The sequence below is a fragment of the Trachypithecus francoisi genome, unplaced genomic scaffold (assembly GCF_009764315.1).
Source record: "Trachypithecus francoisi isolate TF-2019V2 unplaced genomic scaffold, Tfra_2.0 Lachesis_group16, whole genome shotgun sequence".
Classification (NCBI taxonomy): domain Eukaryota; kingdom Metazoa; phylum Chordata; class Mammalia; order Primates; family Cercopithecidae; genus Trachypithecus; species Trachypithecus francoisi.
Window position 1 is genome coordinate 94,497,604 of NW_022681461.1, and position 20,933 is coordinate 94,518,536.

At 51.9% G+C, this 20,933-nt stretch overlaps 1 protein-coding gene across 14 annotated transcripts in view; it reads right to left on the bottom strand.

Annotated features, from left to right (window-relative positions):
- Positions 1-20,933, bottom strand: part of CACNA1B (calcium voltage-gated channel subunit alpha1 B) — a 252,505-nt gene that overhangs the window by 133,026 nt on the left and 98,546 nt on the right. For all 14 annotated transcript variants that reach the window (XM_033238339.1, XM_033238326.1, XM_033238337.1 and 11 more), the window contains 5 exons: positions 20,621-20,830; positions 16,140-16,252; positions 9,137-9,249; positions 6,852-6,983; positions 6,543-6,615 (listed from right to left, as the gene is read on the bottom strand). In XM_033238339.1, coding sequence (XP_033094230.1) covers positions 6,543-6,615; positions 6,852-6,983; positions 9,137-9,249; positions 16,140-16,252; positions 20,621-20,830 — 641 coding nt within the window. The remainder of the gene's footprint in view (positions 1-6,542; positions 6,616-6,851; positions 6,984-9,136; positions 9,250-16,139; positions 16,253-20,620; positions 20,831-20,933) is intronic.

Here is a 20,933-nt window from a genome sequence, read left to right on the forward strand (position 1 = left end):
TTGGCCTCCCAAAGTGCTGGGATTACAGGCTTGAGCCACCGCGCCCGGCCCCTCTAGGTTTTCTAGTTTATGTGCATAAAGGTGTTCATAGTAGCTTTGAATAATCTTTTGTATTTCTGTGTTATCAGTAGTGATATCTCCCATTTCATTTCTAATGGAGCTTATAGTTGGATCTTCTCTCTTATTTTATTGGTTAATCTCGCTAATGGTCTATCAATTTTATTTATCTTTTCAAAAAATCAGCTTTTTGTTCAATTTATCTTTTGTAATTTTTTTGTTTCAATTTCACTTAGTTCTGCTCTGATTTTCATTACTTCTCTTCTTCTGGTGGGTTTGAGTTTGGATTGTTCTTGTTTCTTCAGTTGTGTGAGACATGACCTTAGATTGTCTGTGCTCTTCCAGTCTTTCTGATGTAGGCATTTAAGGCTATGAACTTTCCTCTTAGCACTGCCTTTGCTGTATCCCAGAGGTTTTGATTGGTTGTGTCACTATTATTGTTCAGTTCAAAGATTTTTTTAAATTTCCATCTTGATTTCATTGCTGACCCAACAATCAAACAGGAGCAGGTTGTTTAATTTCCATGTATTTGTATGGTTTTGTGGATGCCTTTGGAGTTGATTTCCAATTTTATTCCACTGTGGTCTGAGAGAGTACTTGATATCATTTAGATTTTTAAAAATTTCCTGCGACTGGTTTTGTGGCCTATCATATGGTCCATCTTGGAGAATGTTCCATGTACTGATGAATAGAATGCATATTCTGCAGTTGTTGGGTAGAATGCTCTGTTAAGTCCATTTGTTGTAGGGTATAGTTTAAGTTCATTCCTTCTCTGTTGACTGTCTCGATGACCTGTCTAGTGCTGTCAGTGGAGTATCAAAGTCCCCCGCTATTACTGTCTTGCCATCTACCTCATTTCCTAGGTCTAGTAGTAATTGTTTTATAAATGTTAGAGCTTCAGTGTTAGGTGCATATATATTGAGGATTATGATATTTTCCTGTTGGACAAGGCTTTTTATCATTATATAATGTCCCTCTTAGTCTTTTTTAACTGCTGTTGCTTTAAAGTCTGTTTTGTCTGATGAAAGAATGGCTATTCCTGCTTGCTTTAGTCTTCATTTGCACATGCAATATTTTTCCACCCCTTTACTTTAAGTTTATGTAAGCCCTTATGTGTTAGGTGAGTCTCCTGAAGACAGCAGAAACATAGTTGGCGAATTCTCATCCATTCTGCCATTCTGTATCTTTTAAGTGGAGCATTTAGGTCATTTGCATTCAACATTAATATTGAGATGTGAGATACTATCTTATTCATTGTGCTATTTGTTGCCTAAACACCATGGTGTTTTCTCATTGTTACTGTTATATAGGTCCTGTTGGATTTATGCCTTAAGGAGGTTCTATTTTTGTGTATTTCAAATATATTTTTCAAGACTTAAGAGCTTCTTTTAGCAGTTCTTATAGTGCTGGCTTGGTAGTGGTGAATTCTCTCAGCATTTGTCTATAAAAGAGTGTATCATTCCTTCATTTATGAGGCTTAATTTCACTGAACACAAAATTCTTGGCTGATAAATGTTTTGTTTAAGGAGACTAAAGATAGGACCCTAATCAATCTCTTCTGGCTTGTAAGGTTTCTGTTGAGAAATCTTCTATTCATTTCATAGGTTTTCCTTTATAGGTTGCCTGATGTTTATGCCTCACAGCTCTTAAGATTTTCCTTCATCTTGACTTTAGATAATCTGATAACTATGTGCCCAGGTGATGAATTTTTCTGCAATGAATTTTTGCAATGAATATCCCAGGTGTGTTTTGAGTTCTTGTATTTGGACGTCTAGATCTCTAGCAAGGCTAGGGAAGTTTTCCTCAATTATTCACTCAATATGTTTTCCTAACTTTTAGATTTCTCTTCCTCCTCAGGTACACCGATTATTCTTAGGTTTGGACACTTCACTTAGTCCCATACTTCTTGGAGGCTTCATTTTTTGAAATTCTTCTATCTTCGATGGATAGGGTTAATTCAAAAGCCTTTGCTTTGAGCTCTGAAGTTCTTTCTTCAGCTTGTTCAATTCTATTGCTGAAACTTTCCAGTGCATTTTGCATTTCTCTAAGTGTGTCCTTGATTTCCAGAAATTGTGATTTTTTTATGCTATTTCACTGAAGAATTTTTCTTTCAAAACCTGTATCATGTTTTGATTTAAGTTGAATTTCACCTTTCTCTAGTACTTCCTTGATTAGCTTAATAATGGACCTTCGGAATTCTTTTTCCTACAATTCAGAGATTTCGTTTTGGGTTTGGATCCCTTGCTGGTGAGCTGGTGTGATCCTCTGGGGGTGTTTAAGAACCTTGTTTTGTCATATTACCAGAATTTTTTTCCTGGTTCCTTCTCATTTGGAACCAGAGGGAAGATCTGGGACTCAAGGGCCTCTGTTCATATTCTCTTATCCCATGGGGGTGCTCCCTTGATGTGGTGTTCTCCCCCTACCCCTAGGAATGGGGCTTCCTGACAGCCAAACTGCAATGACTGACTGTTTTTGCTCTTGAGGGTCTACCCACCCAGTGGAGCTACCAGGCTTCAGGCTGGTACTGGGGAGTGTCTGGGAAGGGTCTTGTGATGTGATCCATCTTCAGGTCTTTCAGCTGCGGTTACCAGCACCTGCTCTGGTGGGGGTAGCAGGGAAGTGAGTGAGAGTCCTTGGTTGTATTTTTGTTTAGTGTACTGGTTTTATATTGGCTGGCCTCCAGCCAGGAGGTGGCACTTTCAATAGAGCATCAGCCGAGGTACCGTAGAGAGGATGCAAATTTGCCCTAAGGTAGCCTAATTAAGTATTCAGATTTCTCAGGGGTGGGCAGGACCACAGCGCCCTCAGGAGATTATAACCTTTGTCTTTGGCCATCAGGGTGGGTAGAGAAAGACCACCAGGTGGGGGCAGGAATAGGGTATCTGAGCTCAGACTCTCCTTGGGCGGGGCTTGCTGTGGCTGCCGTGAGGGGTGGGGGTGTGATTCTCAGTACAATGGGGTTAAGTTCCCAGGAGGATGAAGGCCGTTAGTCATACAGGTCGCCAGGAAAGTGGGAGAAAGCCAGCAGTCACAGGCCTCACCCCACTCCCACACAGCCCACAGTCCAAAAGGCGGGTCTCACTCCTACCGTTCCCACCCTCAACAGCACTGAGTCTATTTTCAGGCAGCCAGTGCCCAGAGCTGAGAGCTTGCCCCAGGCCATCAGCCTCCACACTGAGAAAGCAAGCAGACTCAGTTTTTTGACCTCTCAGGGGGTCTGCAGAGGTGATACGGTTCCTTCAAAGGGTCCGTGGATTCTCTCTGCTTTCTTATGTTCCTGTGGTAGCTCTTGGAACAAAAGTTCATGATGTGAGTCTCCACACGCTGCTCTGCCTGTCCGAGCAGGAGCTGCAAGCTAGTCCTGCCTCCTATCTGCCATCTCAATCCGATTCTGATCTAATTATTCAATTTCTGAAATGGTTCCATTTCCTGTTTTTTCTTCGGTTAATTTCTTCTTGGGTAAGTGGAAAAATACATTAGTATTTTTTATTCTAAATCATCCACTTTACTAAATGTATAAGCCTTTGTAGTGCTTTCAAATGATCTGGGTGGGGGGGTGGTAATTCATTCCTATTTGTGTCTGAAAGTATCATTAGCTCTGCCCTCACACTTAAATCACAGCTCTCTGGATTCAAGAATTCTTGGCAAATAGTGACTGTATCCCAATGTTTCTGTTACTTCTCCGTGACGCTCTGGCATCCGTGCTCATAAGACATCGGCCATCAGACTGTCTTTTTTTTTTTTTTTTTTTTAGGAGATCTGTTTTTCTAGGGCAGCATTTAAGATTTTCTTGAGATCACGATTTGTCTAGGTCTGGAATTATCTGTTTATCTTGCTTGGCCACCTGAGCACACGTTCTCCAGGACTCCCTCAAGAGGGGCACTGGCCACCCTCTTTCACACCTCACATGGGCACCTCCACTCCAGCCCACCCTCACTTCCTTCTCTCCAGGAAGCCTCAGGACCTCATCTCCACGCCCAGCTGGCTCAGTCCTGCAGCATCCTCCAGCTCACCCATGCTCTCTCTGATCACGTCCAGTGTACAGTTCACTCCACTTCTAAAATGTAAATAGCTATATATTTCATTTCTAGGATTTGATGTAGGTCTTTGCTCTGTTCTTAGGTGCCTTTTTACATAATTTTGTGTTTAACTGGTTCTCCCTTTACCCCTTGGAGGATATTAGGCATATTCGGTTTAAAGTCATCTTGTGTTTGTTCTGTCATTTCCTTTTCTTTGGGAGTGATTACGCCTTCTGACTGTAGATGCTGCTGGCACTGTCTGGGATGCTGACGGTTACCAGCCCTCAGTTTGCACACCCACCATGAGCACAGCTGAAGCTGCTTTCTTCCCCCTCACATGCCCTCCCTGCCCCACTCCCAACCCCATTCAGAAGCAGGGACTCCCACCCTGGGATCTCAGGACCCTGGTCCAGATTCACCTGTGGGAATTACAGGCCTAGCCACCAGTCGGCTCTGCCCTGCAGCCTTCCTAGTCTCCTCCAGCCGAACAAGCCCTCACCCCTCCTCAGCCTCCTCCAAAGGGCCCAGGCACCTCCCCCAGTGCTTAGAGGAGGCTGAGCCACACCTGCACACTTCTGCTGCCGTGGGACTCAGACTCCCAAGCCCATCTGCCGTTCTCAGGCCATGTCCCGGTGCCTGGGTCTCTGCTGTCTCTCACCACTGTATGTTCTATTCCATTTCTATTCCTCAGAGATTTTGTTTTTACTTGTCTAGGTCCTCTTAATTTCTAAGTGTATTTTTTTATCTTATTGCTGTGTTTAGAGCAAGGGGCATGTAATGTCTGAATCAGAGCATTATCTGATCAGAAAAGCCCACTTTCCTCCCAACTTTGACTTCTCTCCCTCATCACACTCAGGTCTTTTCTTGTAACAAACACAGCAAAGCATGGCTGTGGTCATGCACCGCGCAACCCTCCTGGCATGGAGCCCCTCCCTGCAACAGCTTCTACAGGGCAAAGCCTCAGCCTGGCCCCCTACACCTGCAGTTTCCTGTCCCACCCCGCCACCTTCTTGCCACCCCAGACACTCCTCACATTTTGGCTGCTTTGCTGGGAATGCGCTCCTCCCAGTTTCCCTTGCCTGACATTCAGGACTCTACAGGCAGCTCCAGACCTGTGACCTCCCCGTCGTGCGGCTTGGAGACCATCCACTTCTGTCCCAGCGGCTGACATAGGTCCTGTCACCCACTAAGAGTTCAAAAAACATCTGGGAGACCAAAGTCTGAAAGTCACTGGCCTGTGAGCAGCCAAGGCTTTCAAGTCAGAGAGAGGGAGGATAGTCAGAGGCTGACAAGTGCCCCCGACTCAAGGAATCAGAGAAGAGGAGAAGAGGCAGCAACTCAAACATGAGACCAGAGAGGAAGAAGGGATGACAACAGCAAGGCCCTGACAGGCCTGGAGCAGATGCGCCTCTGGCAGAAGAGTTAGCTCTGCCTGGCAGTGACTAGGAGCTGACAGGCCATAGGCTCCAGCCTAGCAGGGTGAGGGTGAGTGGGAAGATGTGAGAAAGGGGACAGTTGTGGAGGCCTGTGGTGCAAATTAGGACAGAATTCCTCTTTCACCCAATCATCTAATTTGGTCTGAATAGTCTGCTGGTAAGACTTCCTCCCTTTGAGAGAGTGGGACTGAAAGGGCCCCTCTCTTCACACAGGTTGCAGGCTCCAGCCCTGACCAAGGGTAGTAGGACCAGCAGCCCCAGAAGCCAGGGAGCCAAGCTGAGCCCCTGGCCTGGAGCAAACACAGACTGTTGGGCCTTCCTAAGAGGCATCGCAGGCAAGACAACAGCCGCCATCCTGTTCAGTCTCAGACATGGCATCCAAGAATGTTTCATGGGACAGGAGTGCAAGGCATTCTCTCATCAGTAAGGCCAGTCATGGGCAGGATTGTGGGGCCACAGCCCTACAAAAGGGGAGAGTACCCAACCAAGAAAGTTCTCAAAAGGGAACCCTCCAAGAGGGCAGAGGCTGCGTGAGCCAACGAGGTCTCTGTCGTAGAGAAATGGGCCCCCGGCCCCCACTTCCCAAGGAGCTGAGGGGGGCAGTTTTCCAGATACAGACGAGAACTGAGGGGGTCAATGGGATCTGAGACAGCAGCGAGAGAAGTTTAGGGAGTGCTTTGTGTTTTGTTCTCGAAGGATAAAAAACAGAAGTGCATGCAAGTCTCAGGAGCCAAGAGATAAACTGGTGGTTTAAAGCCCAGCCGGGCCCCCAGGGAACTACACTTGCTCCCTACGGTGCTGCCACAGAATCCAGCTTCCTTCACTGTAGGGGCTGGGGTCCCCGGACCTGGAGATCTGCACGTGGCTGACTGCCTGTGCTTCCCTCGTTTGAGGAACACTGTGTCTGAAAGATCGGCGATCTGGGCCGTGTGGAGGAACAAGGGAGGGAATGACAGGAGAGTCCGCCTTCCCAGCACCCAGGGGAGACGGGAGCCGGACAGGCCGCAAATGTGCAGAGCAAGGGCCTTACCTGGAAGACAGTGAGGATGGCAGCAGGGAAGGTGTCGAAGTTGGTTGTGGGAGTCTCATCCTGGAAGTTGAACCTGAGGAAAACAGGAAGGCTTGGGAAGTGGCAGCCCCTCAGCGGCGAGGCAGCGCCTGCAGGCTCCAGCACGGCCTCAACCTGCTCCCTTCAGGCTGCAGACGGCTGCACCTCGGCCCCTCTGAGGACCTTCCTGGCAGGAAGGTGGGTGGAGGCAGCCTGGGCGGCGCTGTCTGCTCTGAGCTCTACCTCCCTGCAAGCCCCCAGCCTTGGGCTCTCCCGCCCAGGCCCACTTACTGTCCCCCAAACAGCTGCATCCCCAGCAGGGCGAAGACCACAATGAACAGGAAGAGCAAGAACAGCAGGCTGATGATGGACTTCATGGAGTTCAGCAGGGACACCACCAGGTTCCGCAGGGAGCTCCAGTACCTGCAGGGCCAGGCAGGGGGTGTGAGCCAGCTCCAGACGCTGACTTCACACTCATGGCTCTCTGCAGCCACACTGAAGGCTCCCGTGACTTTCTAAACCCTGAGGGCTGCACGCCTAGGTATGAAGCCAGAGCTTTTCTCTGGAGTTCCAGGCCCACTGCCCTGGACTTCTCTCCCTGAGGGCCCCATGGGACGGCAGAGAAAAACACACCCAGTGCAGGACTCAACTCATCCCCCCAAACTGCTCCCTGCCACTAGGTTTAGGAGGGATGAGGCCACCATCCAAGTGGCCATGCCCAATCCCAAACTTCATCCTCAGCCCCGCCCTGCCCCTCACCCCTCAAACCCAGTCAGCCACTAAGTGTCTCAGACTAGTGCCATGTGAAGCAAGTCCCACAACTGTTGTCATCAGCCCACAGTGGGAGGAGGAGCTGCACCAGAACCTAGAGCAGATCTTCTGCAAGCGCTGTGGCCGGTGGCAGAGACCCTGGCTCCAGTGCCCCCTCACCAGGGACCAGGGACACACGGCATGGAGAGCTAGTAGGGCGGCACCACACAGACTCTCTGTGGTATCCCTCAACGCCCCCCATCCCAGAGGGCAGTGACCATGCCCTGCTCATGCACGGGTCCCCATGGCACACAGGCGCCACCGAGGCTGCTGACGGCAACTGAGGGGCCAGTCCCTCATGTCCCTGTGCCTCTGCACATGCTGTCCCATCTCCCTGCAATGGAGGGACTGCAGGACAGACACTGGTCTCCTTCGGTGCTCACTCTACCCCTGGGCACCCCTGGGCTCCCAAACCGTGTCCTTCTCCCTGGCGCCCACATCAGAGACCCCACTATCCTCCATGGATTCTCTTACAAAGTACCTGAGGGCTAATGGCAGATGGGGTGGAAGACTCTGGGAAAGGAATCGAGACTTCTCCTGGGACTAGCAGGGGTCTAGGCCAGCCTGCCTCAGGACAGGGGTAACCTACTTCCTGGGAGAAAATGGAGCCCGAGATGCCAGAACTAGAGGTGGGGTAAAGGCAGCCTTGTGGTCACTTCCTGGACCCGCACACCAGCAGGTTCTGGGAAGGCAACAGAAGTCTGAGGACACACAACACAGAGCGCCGTTGAGGATTCTGTCCCAGCGGGACTCAACTTTGCCCAAAACTCTTCTGCCTTTATAGCTTCATATCCTCCTATGGTCTTAGGTTTGGATTTAAAGTGGATTTTGGAAAAGACCTGGGATTTCAGTTGCCCTGGGAAGGTCAGTGGGCTTCTGAGAGGTTGTCTTGGTCACTAGAGGTGTGACCTATGACCTGGCCCTGCATGGGCTCAGTCTCGGCAGTTCTGCTCCCTGGGCCCTGCAGCTGCCAAGGACACACACCAAGGTCCATGCTGGCCCACGTGTGTGTCTGGTAGGGTCCAGCTACTCAGGAGCCTCCACGGTGCAGCCTTTGCTGCTGATGAGACTGCTGTGAGGAGGGTCTCTCTCTTCCCCACTACAACTCTGGCAGCAAGGGGAAGGGTTTTTGACCTGGTCCTCCTCTCACTACCTGCATCTGTCACTTGTTGGGCTTCAGTCTCTTTGTAGGCAAACTGCAGCAACTCACTTCCAGAGACAAGTGGGACAAAACTGTAAACATGGTCTTGTCACTGCCATCGTCAGCAAGGTGCAGGGTGGAGAAAGCAGGCCTGGGCACAGGGGCCAGGCAGGCACCAGGCTAGCTCAGTAAGAAGCTCAGGGCCATGGCAGGGTGCACACAGGCTCTCAGGGGTGAAGCTGCAGGGGCAGTTGGCAGACTTGGGGACCAGATGGTGGAAAAGCTTCCATCTGATGACTTCTGTCTTCCTCATTAACTACAAAGCAAAGTCACCTTTGAAGGCTGGGAAGATGGTGTGGTGGTTTCAAGAGAGGAGACGACGCGAATCGTGGGGAGCAAGTGAACAAGAAAGCTAAAGGGTGCCAGAGGCCAGTCGGGAATGGCCCTGAGGGCAGATGTGGCCCCATAAGGCTGTTTTGGAACCATCTTTTGTATTTAAACCAACGGTAAGCCACAGAGAGAGCTTCTGGGTGCTATGAACTCCTGGGGACAAACACCCTGTGTGGCTGATCCCATGCCCTCTCCACCCTACACCTGCCCTCGCCTGGGAGCGCAGGGGACCTACTTCGTGACTTTGAAGATCCTCAGCAGGCGGAGGGCCCGCAGCACGCTGATCCCAAAGGAGCTTCCAGGCTTGATGGCCGCCCAGACCACTTCAAAGACGCTCCCCACAATGACCTGCAATGGGATGGCGTTAGCCTTGGGTGCACCACATCTGCACCTGTGCATGCAGATGGATGTGTGTGCGCACCCTGACTGCCTGCACCTCTCCATAAGGAACCATCCTGCTTCCTTGTCTCACAATCAAGCCAGATAGGGTAACTAACACAAGGCACACACCTCACACTGATCTCTTGGAACCTTTGGGGAAGGCTGTAGAGTCCCACCAGTCCCGGTACCTGCCCTCTCTCCCAGCCCCACCCCCGACCCCAGACGCACCAGGAGGACACAGGACATGGGCCAGGTTAGGCCTGCTGGCTTTCTGGCAGACCTTACAACCACCTGGTCTAATACCTCCTCCATGCTTGACCACAGCCTGGTGACACTGGTGTCTTCTTCAACACCTCTGGAGCTGGGCAAACTTTCAGACAGCCCTGAGTGTTAGACTGTTCTCTCACAGACTAGCAAAATCTGTCTCCCTGTAACTTTCCCTCCCTGGTTCTGCCACTGCTCCAAGATACTCAGATTCATAAATTGTATTTTGAGTCTTTTCTTCTCCAAATGACCAGGAAACAGCACATGCCACCAAGAACAGATTATGGCAAGCCTGCCTGTTTGTTGCATGCACCGTCGACGTTGGTGAGCTGAAATTTGTGAGCAAAGTACGCGTCCCTCCTTCCAGCCGTTCCTCAGATAGACCGTGAGGAGGGCCGTCCTGGTCAGGGCCTGGTATGAGGGACTCAGAAAGGACAGACCGGGGAGCTGGAACACAGGAGACCCTTTACCACCTTCCCTCTGGACAGGACAAGCAAGGGGCCCCAGACTGAATTCTTTCCCAGGCCACCATACCTCCAGGGGCACAATCTGGGCTCACAGAAAGCAGGAGTGCCCATGTCTTCTTCATGTGTGTAATTCTCATTTCCGCTAAGCCACACTTCTGCAACGGGTGTGGAGAATTCCAAAGCTGAGCCTCTCAAAGTTAATTATATTGTATTTGGGACATATATTTTCCAAAGTTTCAGTCATTTCCACCAATTTCACATCAACTGCAAATCTGATGAGCTTAACGTCAATGCTCTCACGAAGTCACTGAGAGAAATATGAATATGCTAAGACAGAGCCCTGTGGGACATCTCTAGAGACTTCCCCACAGGTTGACACTAATCTGTAAACCAGCATGTCTGGGAATGGCTGTGCACCATTTATGGATCAACTCAAATGCACAGTCATCTGCTGCACATTTCTCTACCTTGTCCACAGATCGCCATTCAGAGAATAGCTAATGTTCTGTCAACAAACCAGGTACACCAATATCCACAGCACCTGTGATAACCCTATCAATACAACAAATTGGGTGAGCTTGCCACCCTAGTCTTGACAAGAGTGCCATCTGTTCTTGGTGATCACACGTGGCCCTTGATCATCACCACCAACTTTTCTCTGCAACAGCAAATCATCCAGATGCTTGCCTAGGGTTGAAGATTGTAGTTTTCTAAATATACTTTCTTCTCATTGCCAGTCTTCCAGCATCTCTCCTGTTTTCCACTAATTCTTAAAATTTGTCCTCATTGGTTCATATAGTAGGCAGCCTCTAAGATGGCCTCAGTAATCCCCACCACCCAGTATTCACTCCCCTGTATAATGCTATCCCCTCGAGGATGGGCTGGACCTAGTGACTCACTCTTAGTAAACGGAATACAGCAAAAATGATGGGATGTCACCTCTGAGATTAGATTACAAAGGGACTGGTTTCTGTCTTGGGAACTCTTGACTCTCTTTCTCTGAACACCAGATATCGTGTCATAAGGACACTCCAGCAGCTGGGAGAGGCCCACGTGACCAGGAACAGAAGCCTGCCAGCAGCCACACGCGTGCGCCCGGAAGCAGATTTTTTGAGGTCCATTGACAGCCATCATGGGCATGAGGCTGGAAGTGAATTCTCCAGCCCCAAATGAGCCTGGGAAAACTGCAGCCTCACTAGAGACCGCAAGCCAGGCGCACCCAGTTAAGCCACCCTGATTCCTGACTCATGGAAACAGTGAAATCATAAATACTTGTTTTCTTATGCCACTAAGCTTTTGGATAATTTGTTCCCTGGCAGGAAAAGTCAATACAGATTTTGGAATCAGAAGTGGGGTGATGCTGTGATAAAAACCTAAAATGTGGGAGTAGTTTTGGAACCAGAGGATAGACACTGAGCAGCATATTCATGAAGGGCTAAAGTGCACTTAACACACAATTCATAGAATTTTGGACATTAAGCATGCTGCACATCAGGGTCTGCAGGAAAGCAAGCAGAGTTTCACAGGAAACTAGAGAAAGGAGTCCTGTTGTGTGCTGGCAGAAAGTTTAGCCACACTGTTGCATGCAGCTATGTAAAAAGTAGAAAACAGGCCAGGTACACGGTGGCTCGCGCCTGTAATCCCAACACTTTGGGAGGTCAAGGCAGGCAGATCACTTGAGGTCAGGAGTTCAAGACCAGCCTGACCAACATGGTGAAACCCCATCTCTGCTAAAAATACAAAAAATTAGCTGGGCGTGGTGGTGGGTGCCTGTAATCTCAGTTACTCAGGAGGCTGAAGCAGGAAAATTGCTTGAACCCGGGAGGCGGAGGTTGCAGTGAGCCAAGGTCGTGCCACTGCACTCCAACCTAGGCAACAGAGTGAGACTCTGTCTCAAAAAAAAAAAAAGTAGAAAATATGCTTAATAAACCAAGAGATCAACCTCAAGAGATCTCCGAGCCAAGTGCTGAAGGTGCCACCTCATGTCTTCTTGCTGCTTATAGTCAAATGTGAGAGGAGAGAGTTAAACCGAGGAAAGTGCATTAAATACAAGGAAGCCAGGACTTGCTGGTTTTGAATATGCTCAGCCTCTCCAGATAGCAACATTAATAATGGCAAGGTCTCAACAAAGACATGTAAAAAAAATGCTCAACACCACTAATTAGAGACATGCAAATCAAAACCACAGTGAGATACCATCTCACACCAGTCAGAATGGCTATCATTAAAAAGTCAAAAAATAACAGATGTTGGCGAGGCTACAGAGAAAAGGGAATGTTGGTGGGAATGTAAATTAGTCCAGTCACTGTGGAAAACAGTTTGCAGACTTCTCAAAGAACTAAAATAGAACTACCATTTGATCCAGCAATCCCACTACTGGTTATATACCCAAGGAACTATAACTCGTTCTACCAAAGAGACACACGCACTTGTTCACCACAGCACTATTCACAACAGCAGGGACACAAACCAACTTAGCTGCCAGTTAACAGTGGACTGGATAAAGAAAATGCGGTATATATACACCATGGAAGACTGCACAGCTAATAAAAAAAAAAAAAAAAAACACGTATTTTGCAGTAATATGGATGCGGCCAGAGGCCATTATCCTAAGTGAATTAATGCAGAAACAGAAAACCAAATACCACACGTTCTCACGAGTGGGAGCTAAACAAGGGTACACATGGACACAAAATAGGGAACAATAGACACTGAGTACTAGAGGGAGGGGAAGGGGTTGACAAACTATCTTCTGGGTACTATGCTCACTACCTGGGTGATGGGATCGTGTGTATCCCAAACCTTAGCATCACACAACATAGCCATGTGACAAACCTGCACATGTACACCCTGAATCTAAATAAAACTTGAAATTTTAAAGAGAGAGAAAGGTGACATGGTCTAAAGATGAAGCCAAGGGCAAGACTGTGACTTTTATTTGAGACCCCAAAAGGATCAAAGGTAGCGCCTCGGAGCACTACTCAGCCACACTTTCAGACTCTTCAAAGAGATTGAGGGTGCCTCACACATCCAGTCAATGAAGCAGCAACTTCTCCAAGACACTGGAGGTGTTGATCCTTAGCATCTCAACAGGAACACAGACAGAAAAGGTCTAAGGCCTAATAGGTGTGGGTAGAGCTTTTTTCTAATAAAGTGAACCCCAAGGTTCACAACATATCCATAAAGTTCTTAAAGGCCATATATGCAGAGACATCATGAACTTGAACTGAAAGAATCAAGACAGTACACAACGAAAACAGGTCTTTAAATTCCCAAAATTCTGCCAGTGGGAAGTAGGCTGAGAAAACCACTCAACTGAAAACCTGAACTACCTTTCATGGAAAAGCAAAGGGAGTGAGAGGGCAGAACCAAGAGCCCAGAGGGTTTCCTGGCTATAATAACGAATCCCAGACTTTCCAGCATGTGCCCAGCTGGATTTCAGAATCCCTATGGACCGGTGGCTCAGCTTTCTGTCCCCTTGCTGAGCAGGAATATCTACTGCAGTTACCCTGTGCCCATCCTACGACTGCACACTGAATGTGGAGCGTAGATAACCCTCTAGTTCCACAGGTCAGCCGATTAAGCAGCACCGTGGCCACTGCACTTAGGGAACTACACTTGAGGAGCCTCACCCACACCTGAACCTAACTGAGGATGACATTCTGGACTTTGAGTTGATGCTGTAATGGATAAGATTTTGGGGAGTTGGCAGGGGTGAAGGTGTTCTACACTGGGAAGGATATGAGTCACTGAGAGCCAAAGGGCAGGCTGTGGCAAGCAGCCTCTTCAATGGCCCCAGTGGTCCTCACTGTCCGGTGTTCATATCCTCGTGTAATACCTGCCCCCATATATTCCTACCCCCAGCCCAGTCACTGGGCCCGGTGACTCACTCCTAACTAAAAGACAATGGCAAAACTGACAGGATCTTTCTTTCAAGACAGGATTTCTATAGCTCTGTCTTATGTACTCTCACAGTTCTCTCCCTCAGACCACAGCTGAGGACATTCCAGCAGCCTATGGAGAGGCCACACGACCAGCAACCCGGCCTTCTAGCAAACAAATGCATGAGCTTGAAACCAAATTCTACAGTCCCAGTCAAGCTGTGGAATGACCGTATCTTTGGCCTTCAACTGGGCTGAATCCTCCTGAGGGACCCCAGGCCAGAGATACCCAGTTAAGCCACACCTGAATTCCTAAGCCATCGAAACGTGAAACAGATTTTTGTACTTTAAAGCTGCTAAGTGTTAGAAGAATGTGTTAGCTTATGTGCAAATTATCTCCATGTCCTGAGATCCAGTCAGTTCAGATCAGAAGATTAGAAGACATGAAAAAGATCCCTGCATCTCTGACTTCTCTCCATCTCTTCAGCTCCCTCAGCCAATGCACTCAGGCTTTCCTTGTGACCAAGAAGTCAAAGGGTAAGAAGGGTTGTTGTTTTCCCACCATCTATCGAAATCACAGCTCTCCATGTCTCAGAGAGCAATGTAGGTGGCCACTGCCTTCCCTTCCTCAGAGATCAGAAACACAGCATGATGCAAAACCACTACCCCCGAGGCCAGAAAGCCAGGCTCACCCACTGACTCCTCTCAAACCAATGGGCAGCCTGGGGCCAGTCACACAACGTCTGCCGTTATCATCAATAAAACGAGAGTCCTTGTGAGGATTCAACAAAATCACAGACACAAACGACTACCACCCGGACAAGTATAGCGCTCATGAGAGAAAAAGTCCAATTAAGCTGAATTTTCTAACTGAAGTTTACTACCACAGTCCAGGCCCCTCTCTGGCTTCTGTAAACACTGCAGAGCTCCAATCCCTCCCTTGGGGGACAGCACTCCTACTCCCCACTCCTTCCTGAGGAGGCCGTGCTCCCACCTGTCACTCCTTCATGGGAGGGGTAGTGCTCCCACCTGTCACTCCTTCCTGGGGGAGGGGGGGCACAATGCTCCCATCCTTCACTCCTTCCTGGGAGGGCTAGTGCTCCCACCTGTCACTCCAGTGCTCCTACCCTTCACTCCTTCCTGGTAGGGCAGTGCTCCCCATCACTCCTTCATGGGAGGGGTAGTCCTCCCACCTGTCACTCCTTCCTGGGGGGGGCAGTGCTCCCACCCTTCTCTCCTTCCTAGGGAGGTAATGCTCCCGCCTGTTACTCCTTCCTGGGGGACTCTGCTCCCACCCTTCACTCCACCCTGAGGGGGGCAGTGCTCCCAGCCTTTACTCCTTCGGGGGGGGGGGGGGGCAGATCTCCCACTCTTCACTCCATCCTGGGGGGCAATGCTCCCACTCATCACTCCTTGTCACTCCCACTTGTCACTCCTTACTGGAGGGCTTGAAGTGCTCTGGTACAAAGCCTTGGAGGGAGTACTTACTCCCACTCCTCCCTCCTCCATCAGGGGGTGGCATGGCGACCCATCATTCCCAGCCTCCAGCAGGAAGGCTCAGAACTCAGCCTCTGGGCAGGTGCCAACAGTGCCACATCCCTAGGCTCAGGGTTCAGGTCCCAGGAAGTGCCCTGTGCTCCCTGCCGGGTTCCAGTGAGGAGCGTCTCGGACTGCCCTGCCCTGCCCTCCGTGCTCGAGCGTCACGGTAAGCCGTGACACACACTGCCTCCAAGGCTTCCCTCACCTACTGAAGTTGGTAAAGAGACCCAGGCCAAGGCCACCACCTCCCCCAGCCCCACAAAGAGGGCAGGACCATCACAGCCTATCAGGCCCCAACCCCCAGAAGTGCTGGTGGATGTACCCAAGCCTGCCCAGGGCCAGAGCCCCCCTGAGCTCCACCAGGGAGAGACTGAGCCCTCCACAGGTTCGTGAGATCCCAGGCATGGAGGCAGCTGCGGAGCCTTCAGATGACTGTGAAAGTCTACGGACGGGATCAGAAGAGGGAGGAGTGGACTCTGGCCGACAGAGAGCGGCTGAGGCTGACACTCCCGTCAGATGCGGCCACAACAGGTCTCCCTCTGCCAGCCCCTGCTCCTCACTGTCTCCAGGTAGCCTTTCTGACCCATGGAGGGTCACAGATCCCAGCCCACACTGGGCATGGCCTATGGGAAGAGGCCGTGTGTGCACACGCAGGAAAGGACACAGTCTGGGCCCCTGTGGGCCCCCGATGAGGTCTCTCACTCACCCCAAAGTCAAAGCAGTTGAAGGAGGACCGGAAGTAGCTTCTGGGCCCCAGGCCATACATCTTCAGGGACATCTCTGTGAGGAAGAGACCCAGGAAAACAAACTCTGCAAAATCTAGGAGAAGCCGGAGAAGAGGGGGATTAGCTCGAGGCCTCCTCCCACTCCGGCTCCAGCCCAGACTGGAGGACACCAGACCTCTGGGCCTTCCCAGGGCTGAGCCTTCCAGGCCTGGCCTACGGTCCCATGCTCTGAAGTCTCAGCCCAGGAAAGGAACGATGGGTTGAGAGGGACACGGAGAGGTACCTGTTCCAGTCTGAAAAGTGATGAGTGCCTAGTGCCTCTGAGACCCAGAGAAGGACGGGCTCAGCAGGAGGCAAGCTCCCGAGATCGGCCCAGGTGTGACTTCTGGAGTCATGGGGGTGCCCCCTCCTCACCAGAGGAGGGCCTGGGGCTACGAGGCAAAGGGCCCTATTTCCCCCGAGGACAGGCCCAGCTACAGCTTCCAGTTGTCGGTCCTTCCGCCTCTGACCTCACCCCAATCTCTGACCGAAGGTGGGGTCCCTCAACCTCCTTGTCAGAATCTCCCATCTTTCCACTGGGACTTCCCAGTGGAAAGGCGGCTCTCCCCAGGATGGCCACGGCACTGTGGCTGACTTGTATTGTGTTTACATTTGCTGCCCTGAAGGCAGACCTCCTCCACCACTGCACTCCTGTCCAGCACGAGGCTGCCAAGAGGCACTGTCCCCTTGCACTCTCACTGAGTCACAGAGGTTCCCACGGGCACAACAGCAGTGGAGTGGGGCTGTCCTGGGCCCAGGAGTCCTGCTGACCCTTCCAGGCCTCAGGACTGAGTGAGGCCATACCTGAGCTAGAGGGCTGTGCTGGGATTTCAAGGTACACAGACCCTCCTCACCCAGCCCAAGCAGAAGGAGGGAAGGAGCACAAAAGAACGCCGTGGCTCCAGAGGCCACAGGCAGCAGGAGACCCAGCCAGGCCCAGCCACTGGCTGAGCCAGGAGTCCTAGGCATCAGGGTGAGGCCACTGTCTCTGACTCTCCTCCCAAAGGGTTGGGCAGGGATTGGCTCTTAAAATTCTCACGGTGCTGGTCAGGCCAAAGGCACCGTGGCTCTGCTAGGGCAGCAGGGGCTAAGGAAGCAACAGAGCCCAGGGCAGAGCTCACATGGAGAACAGGACCCTGGGAGGGCATGAAGGGCAGGCCCCTGAGAGTCCACACCCGGGCAGAGTCCAGCTCAGCCTTCCCAGGGCTTCTGAATCCCCCCCCACAGTCTCTGCTGGGACACGGGACCTTCAGCTGACACAACTTCTGATAAAGCAGACGCTGGAAGAGGGGGCCACACACTCTTCCCATCCCTATGCTCCTAAAATCTCCACCAAGGGCTGTGTTGCACAGGTCCAGACGGCCTCAGGTGGGGACAAGTCTGCAGCAGCCCAGACCTGGGACAAGCAGAGATGACAACTTCACAGCCCACTCAGCACCGTACAAACAGACGAGAGTCTCAGGGAGGGGACACCCTGCTTTCTATGGCCTGAGGACATGGACAACCAGTTCCTTGGAGCAAGTCACCCACAGCAAGCTGGCCTCTGACACCAGCCAGAAAATCAACAGGCACTCAAGCTAAGCATGGGATGATAACAAGGTCAAGCAGCGTCCCTGGAGAAGCCGAGAGGCCCCTGTGAGAGGCACGGATGCCCACAACCCTCAGGCAGGGCCGTTCGGAACGGAAGGATCCACCCTCCACTGAGACCACTGGACCCTACAGCTCTGACCTGGGCCTGGCTGTGCAGACCACCAGGTGTAAGATGTGGCAGAAAAGCTGTGACCCCTGCAGTCCAGCCCAGAGCACCCCAGCAAGCCCAGGGGAATACACAAGCAGCTTGGAAAGGCCCAACACTCCTGGCCACAAAGTCCCAGAGCCCCTCTGCATGGGTCACAAAGGCCTCGGGATCCCCACACGAGGGGCTCGGGCCCAGGGAGGAGAGGCCCCAGAGATAGGACTACGGGTACCCACGCCCTAGATCTGGGAGGGGAGGCTACCCAGGCATACACCTTGCTCCCCAGGAGACCAAAGTGAGAGCACTTGGCAAGGAACAAGTACAAGAAATGCAAATGGCAAAACTTTTGGAGAAAGAGATCTCAAATCCTCCAACATCCTGTCTGCCCTCTCACTCTCCCTAGGAACGGATGCCCTCAGCCTCACATACTCAGCCTCTTCTCTGAGGCCAAGAAAGGGCATTCATTCGTACACGTCTGTATCATGCATCCAACCAGCAGGCACTGGTGCTGTTTTGAGCCAGCAAGGGGACAGGCTGAGCTGGACTCGGCCCAGGTGTGGACTCTCAGGGGCCTGCCCTTCATGCCCTCCCATGAACTCCCTTCTCCCCAGGAGTTCACAAGCTGAGGGGGAAACAGAGACAGATCATTAAAACCAGGTTTTGTCTTCTAAGAGGATGGTGTGCTATGGGAGCAGAGGGAAGGTGAGCAAGTCTGGTGAGCTGCATAAGGCCCCCCAGGGGCTCACAGGATAGCGAGGCCTCTTAACTCAAGCCTCTCTTAACTGAAGTGCCCCTCTTAACTCAAGCCTCAGTTTTGAAGGTTCTGGCAATGCACTGAGGGCAGGTCCTTGGAGAATGGACAGCTGAGGTGCACAAAACCCACGATGAGCCCCTGCGAAGCTGCTCTAGACTGGGCGGCCACACCCCCTCGCCTCTGGCAAGCCTGCCCCACCTACTGAGCCAGCCTCCCTCAGGCCCAGCACAGCTGTCAGGGACACTGCCCACATTTCTGTCCAGCTATTTTTCCCTCAGTGACACCGACACCAATCAAGCCAGGAACTCCAGGAAACCACAGACAAGACACAGCAGCGGTCTATGGTCAGGGATGCCTGTGGCCTCACCAACGCCTGGACACTCCCAGCCCTGTGCTCCCATACAGTAGACACGCGACTGGGCTATGCAGCCCTACCCCTACCCATTGCCTGCTGACTCACTGCGCACCAACAGCCTCTCACAGGGAACAACAGGCCGAGCCGCTGGGTCAGGAGGAAGTCCTTGGTCCCCACCTGACCCCCAAGGGTGGGAAAATCTTAGCCAGAGGACTCAAGAGAGACACTGAACTCAGGCCCAAGCAAAGTCCCAAGGTGCCACCCTGTGGGCCCCAGGACATGTGAATCAGGGGCTGGGACAGGCAGTTCCATGTACACAAGCTGCTCCTCGGCCTGCAGCCGCCCAGGAGCCTGAGCGGGAGCTCCCTTGGCTCCTTTCACTTCTGCCCCCCACAACCATCTCCCTGTTCGCATGTCATAGATTTCAGTGTCAAGTTGGGGAAACTGCAGCCCAGAGTTCCACCCCAACACAGCCACTCTCCCATCCATGCTTCCAGGTGACCTGCAGCCCCATCTCTCCCACTGTGGAGCGTCAGATCCTGCAGCTCAGGGAACCCTCACACTCCTGGGCAGAGCAGGCGAGGCCCCCTGGTCCACAGAGCGGGGCTCAGCCAGCCAGCTAGGGCCCTGGTGAGGCCACCGTCACAGCAGGACACAGTGACAGCCAGGCTGAACTTGGAGCTGGGACGAACGGAGTCAGAAAAGGCTTTCCTAGGTGCCTCCGTAGCTTCAGGCACACAGGGCCCTCAAGGAAAGACTGAGGCCCTCCAGGGAACCCCAAACAGGCCCTGTCTCCAGATCAGCCGTAGACACCCAGCAGGGTGAGTGCAGCTGACCCCTGAGGTCAGGAGGACTGAAACACTACCTGACAGGACAGAAAACATGGGTGGACTCTTTGGTTTTGATCCTCTTTGTGAAGTAAGACCACAGAGCAACACTGTTTTCCACATGGGCCAGAGAGTCCGAGGCTGTCACAGACCAGGCCTGGAGGGGCCCATCCTGGCTCCTGTGCTGAGGCTTGTGGAACAGAACTGCAGTCAGCTCACTCCACAGAAGGGCATGAATGCATCCAGATTCAGCCAAATGTAAAGAAAAATGAAGGTAACCAGGGGAACCCAAGGAGGGTAAGAAGCCAGGACTCCCCCATCAGGAAGCTGGGGCAGAATCAGCAGCCACGTGGTGGAAAGGAGCATGGGGCTAAGTCCCAACTGTGGGTCTGAAGCCCTCTGAGGGAGGACACCCATCTGCCTGGCCTGGCTCACCCCTGGTCGTTCCACATATATCCTGCCCTGGGTGCCCGGGACCCCTCAACCAGTCTCGCACTACGCTGTGGACAGGGGTCTAGCAGATGCAGCTGTGCTTTCTGGAACCCAGGGGCTGGAGAGGCCACCCTCCAGCTCTGGACACACCCCAGGCCCCCACAGAGGCCCATGGGGACTGACTAGGGCTGTGGGATACTTTGGGCAACATGGGGGTGGGTCCCCTCCCACCCAGGGTGGTCCCAGGGCATGGACCAGGGTTTCCAGGCTGAGAGAAGAGATGCTCAGGAAGTACCTGAGGGAGGGACGGGGATACGTACACAGCGCCGTGGTGAGCCGCCGTGGCTGGTTGTAATGCACCATGGCCACACACAGTGTGTTCAGGGCCACCACACACAGCACCACCCAGTAGAAGCTCTGAGCCTTCACCATGCGCCGGATGAAAAACCGGAACATCTTCTCCTTCCTCCGGAAGTATGACGAGCTCTCTGTCTTCCCGCTCTTGAGGCTGGCGCGGGCGAAGGGGGATCCTGAGGGGATGGGGGTTACTGAGGATGTGGGAACCACTGGGTACCCGCCTATCCCACCTATGGACCCCCACAGACGCACCCTGGAGGACACCAGCCTCCAGCC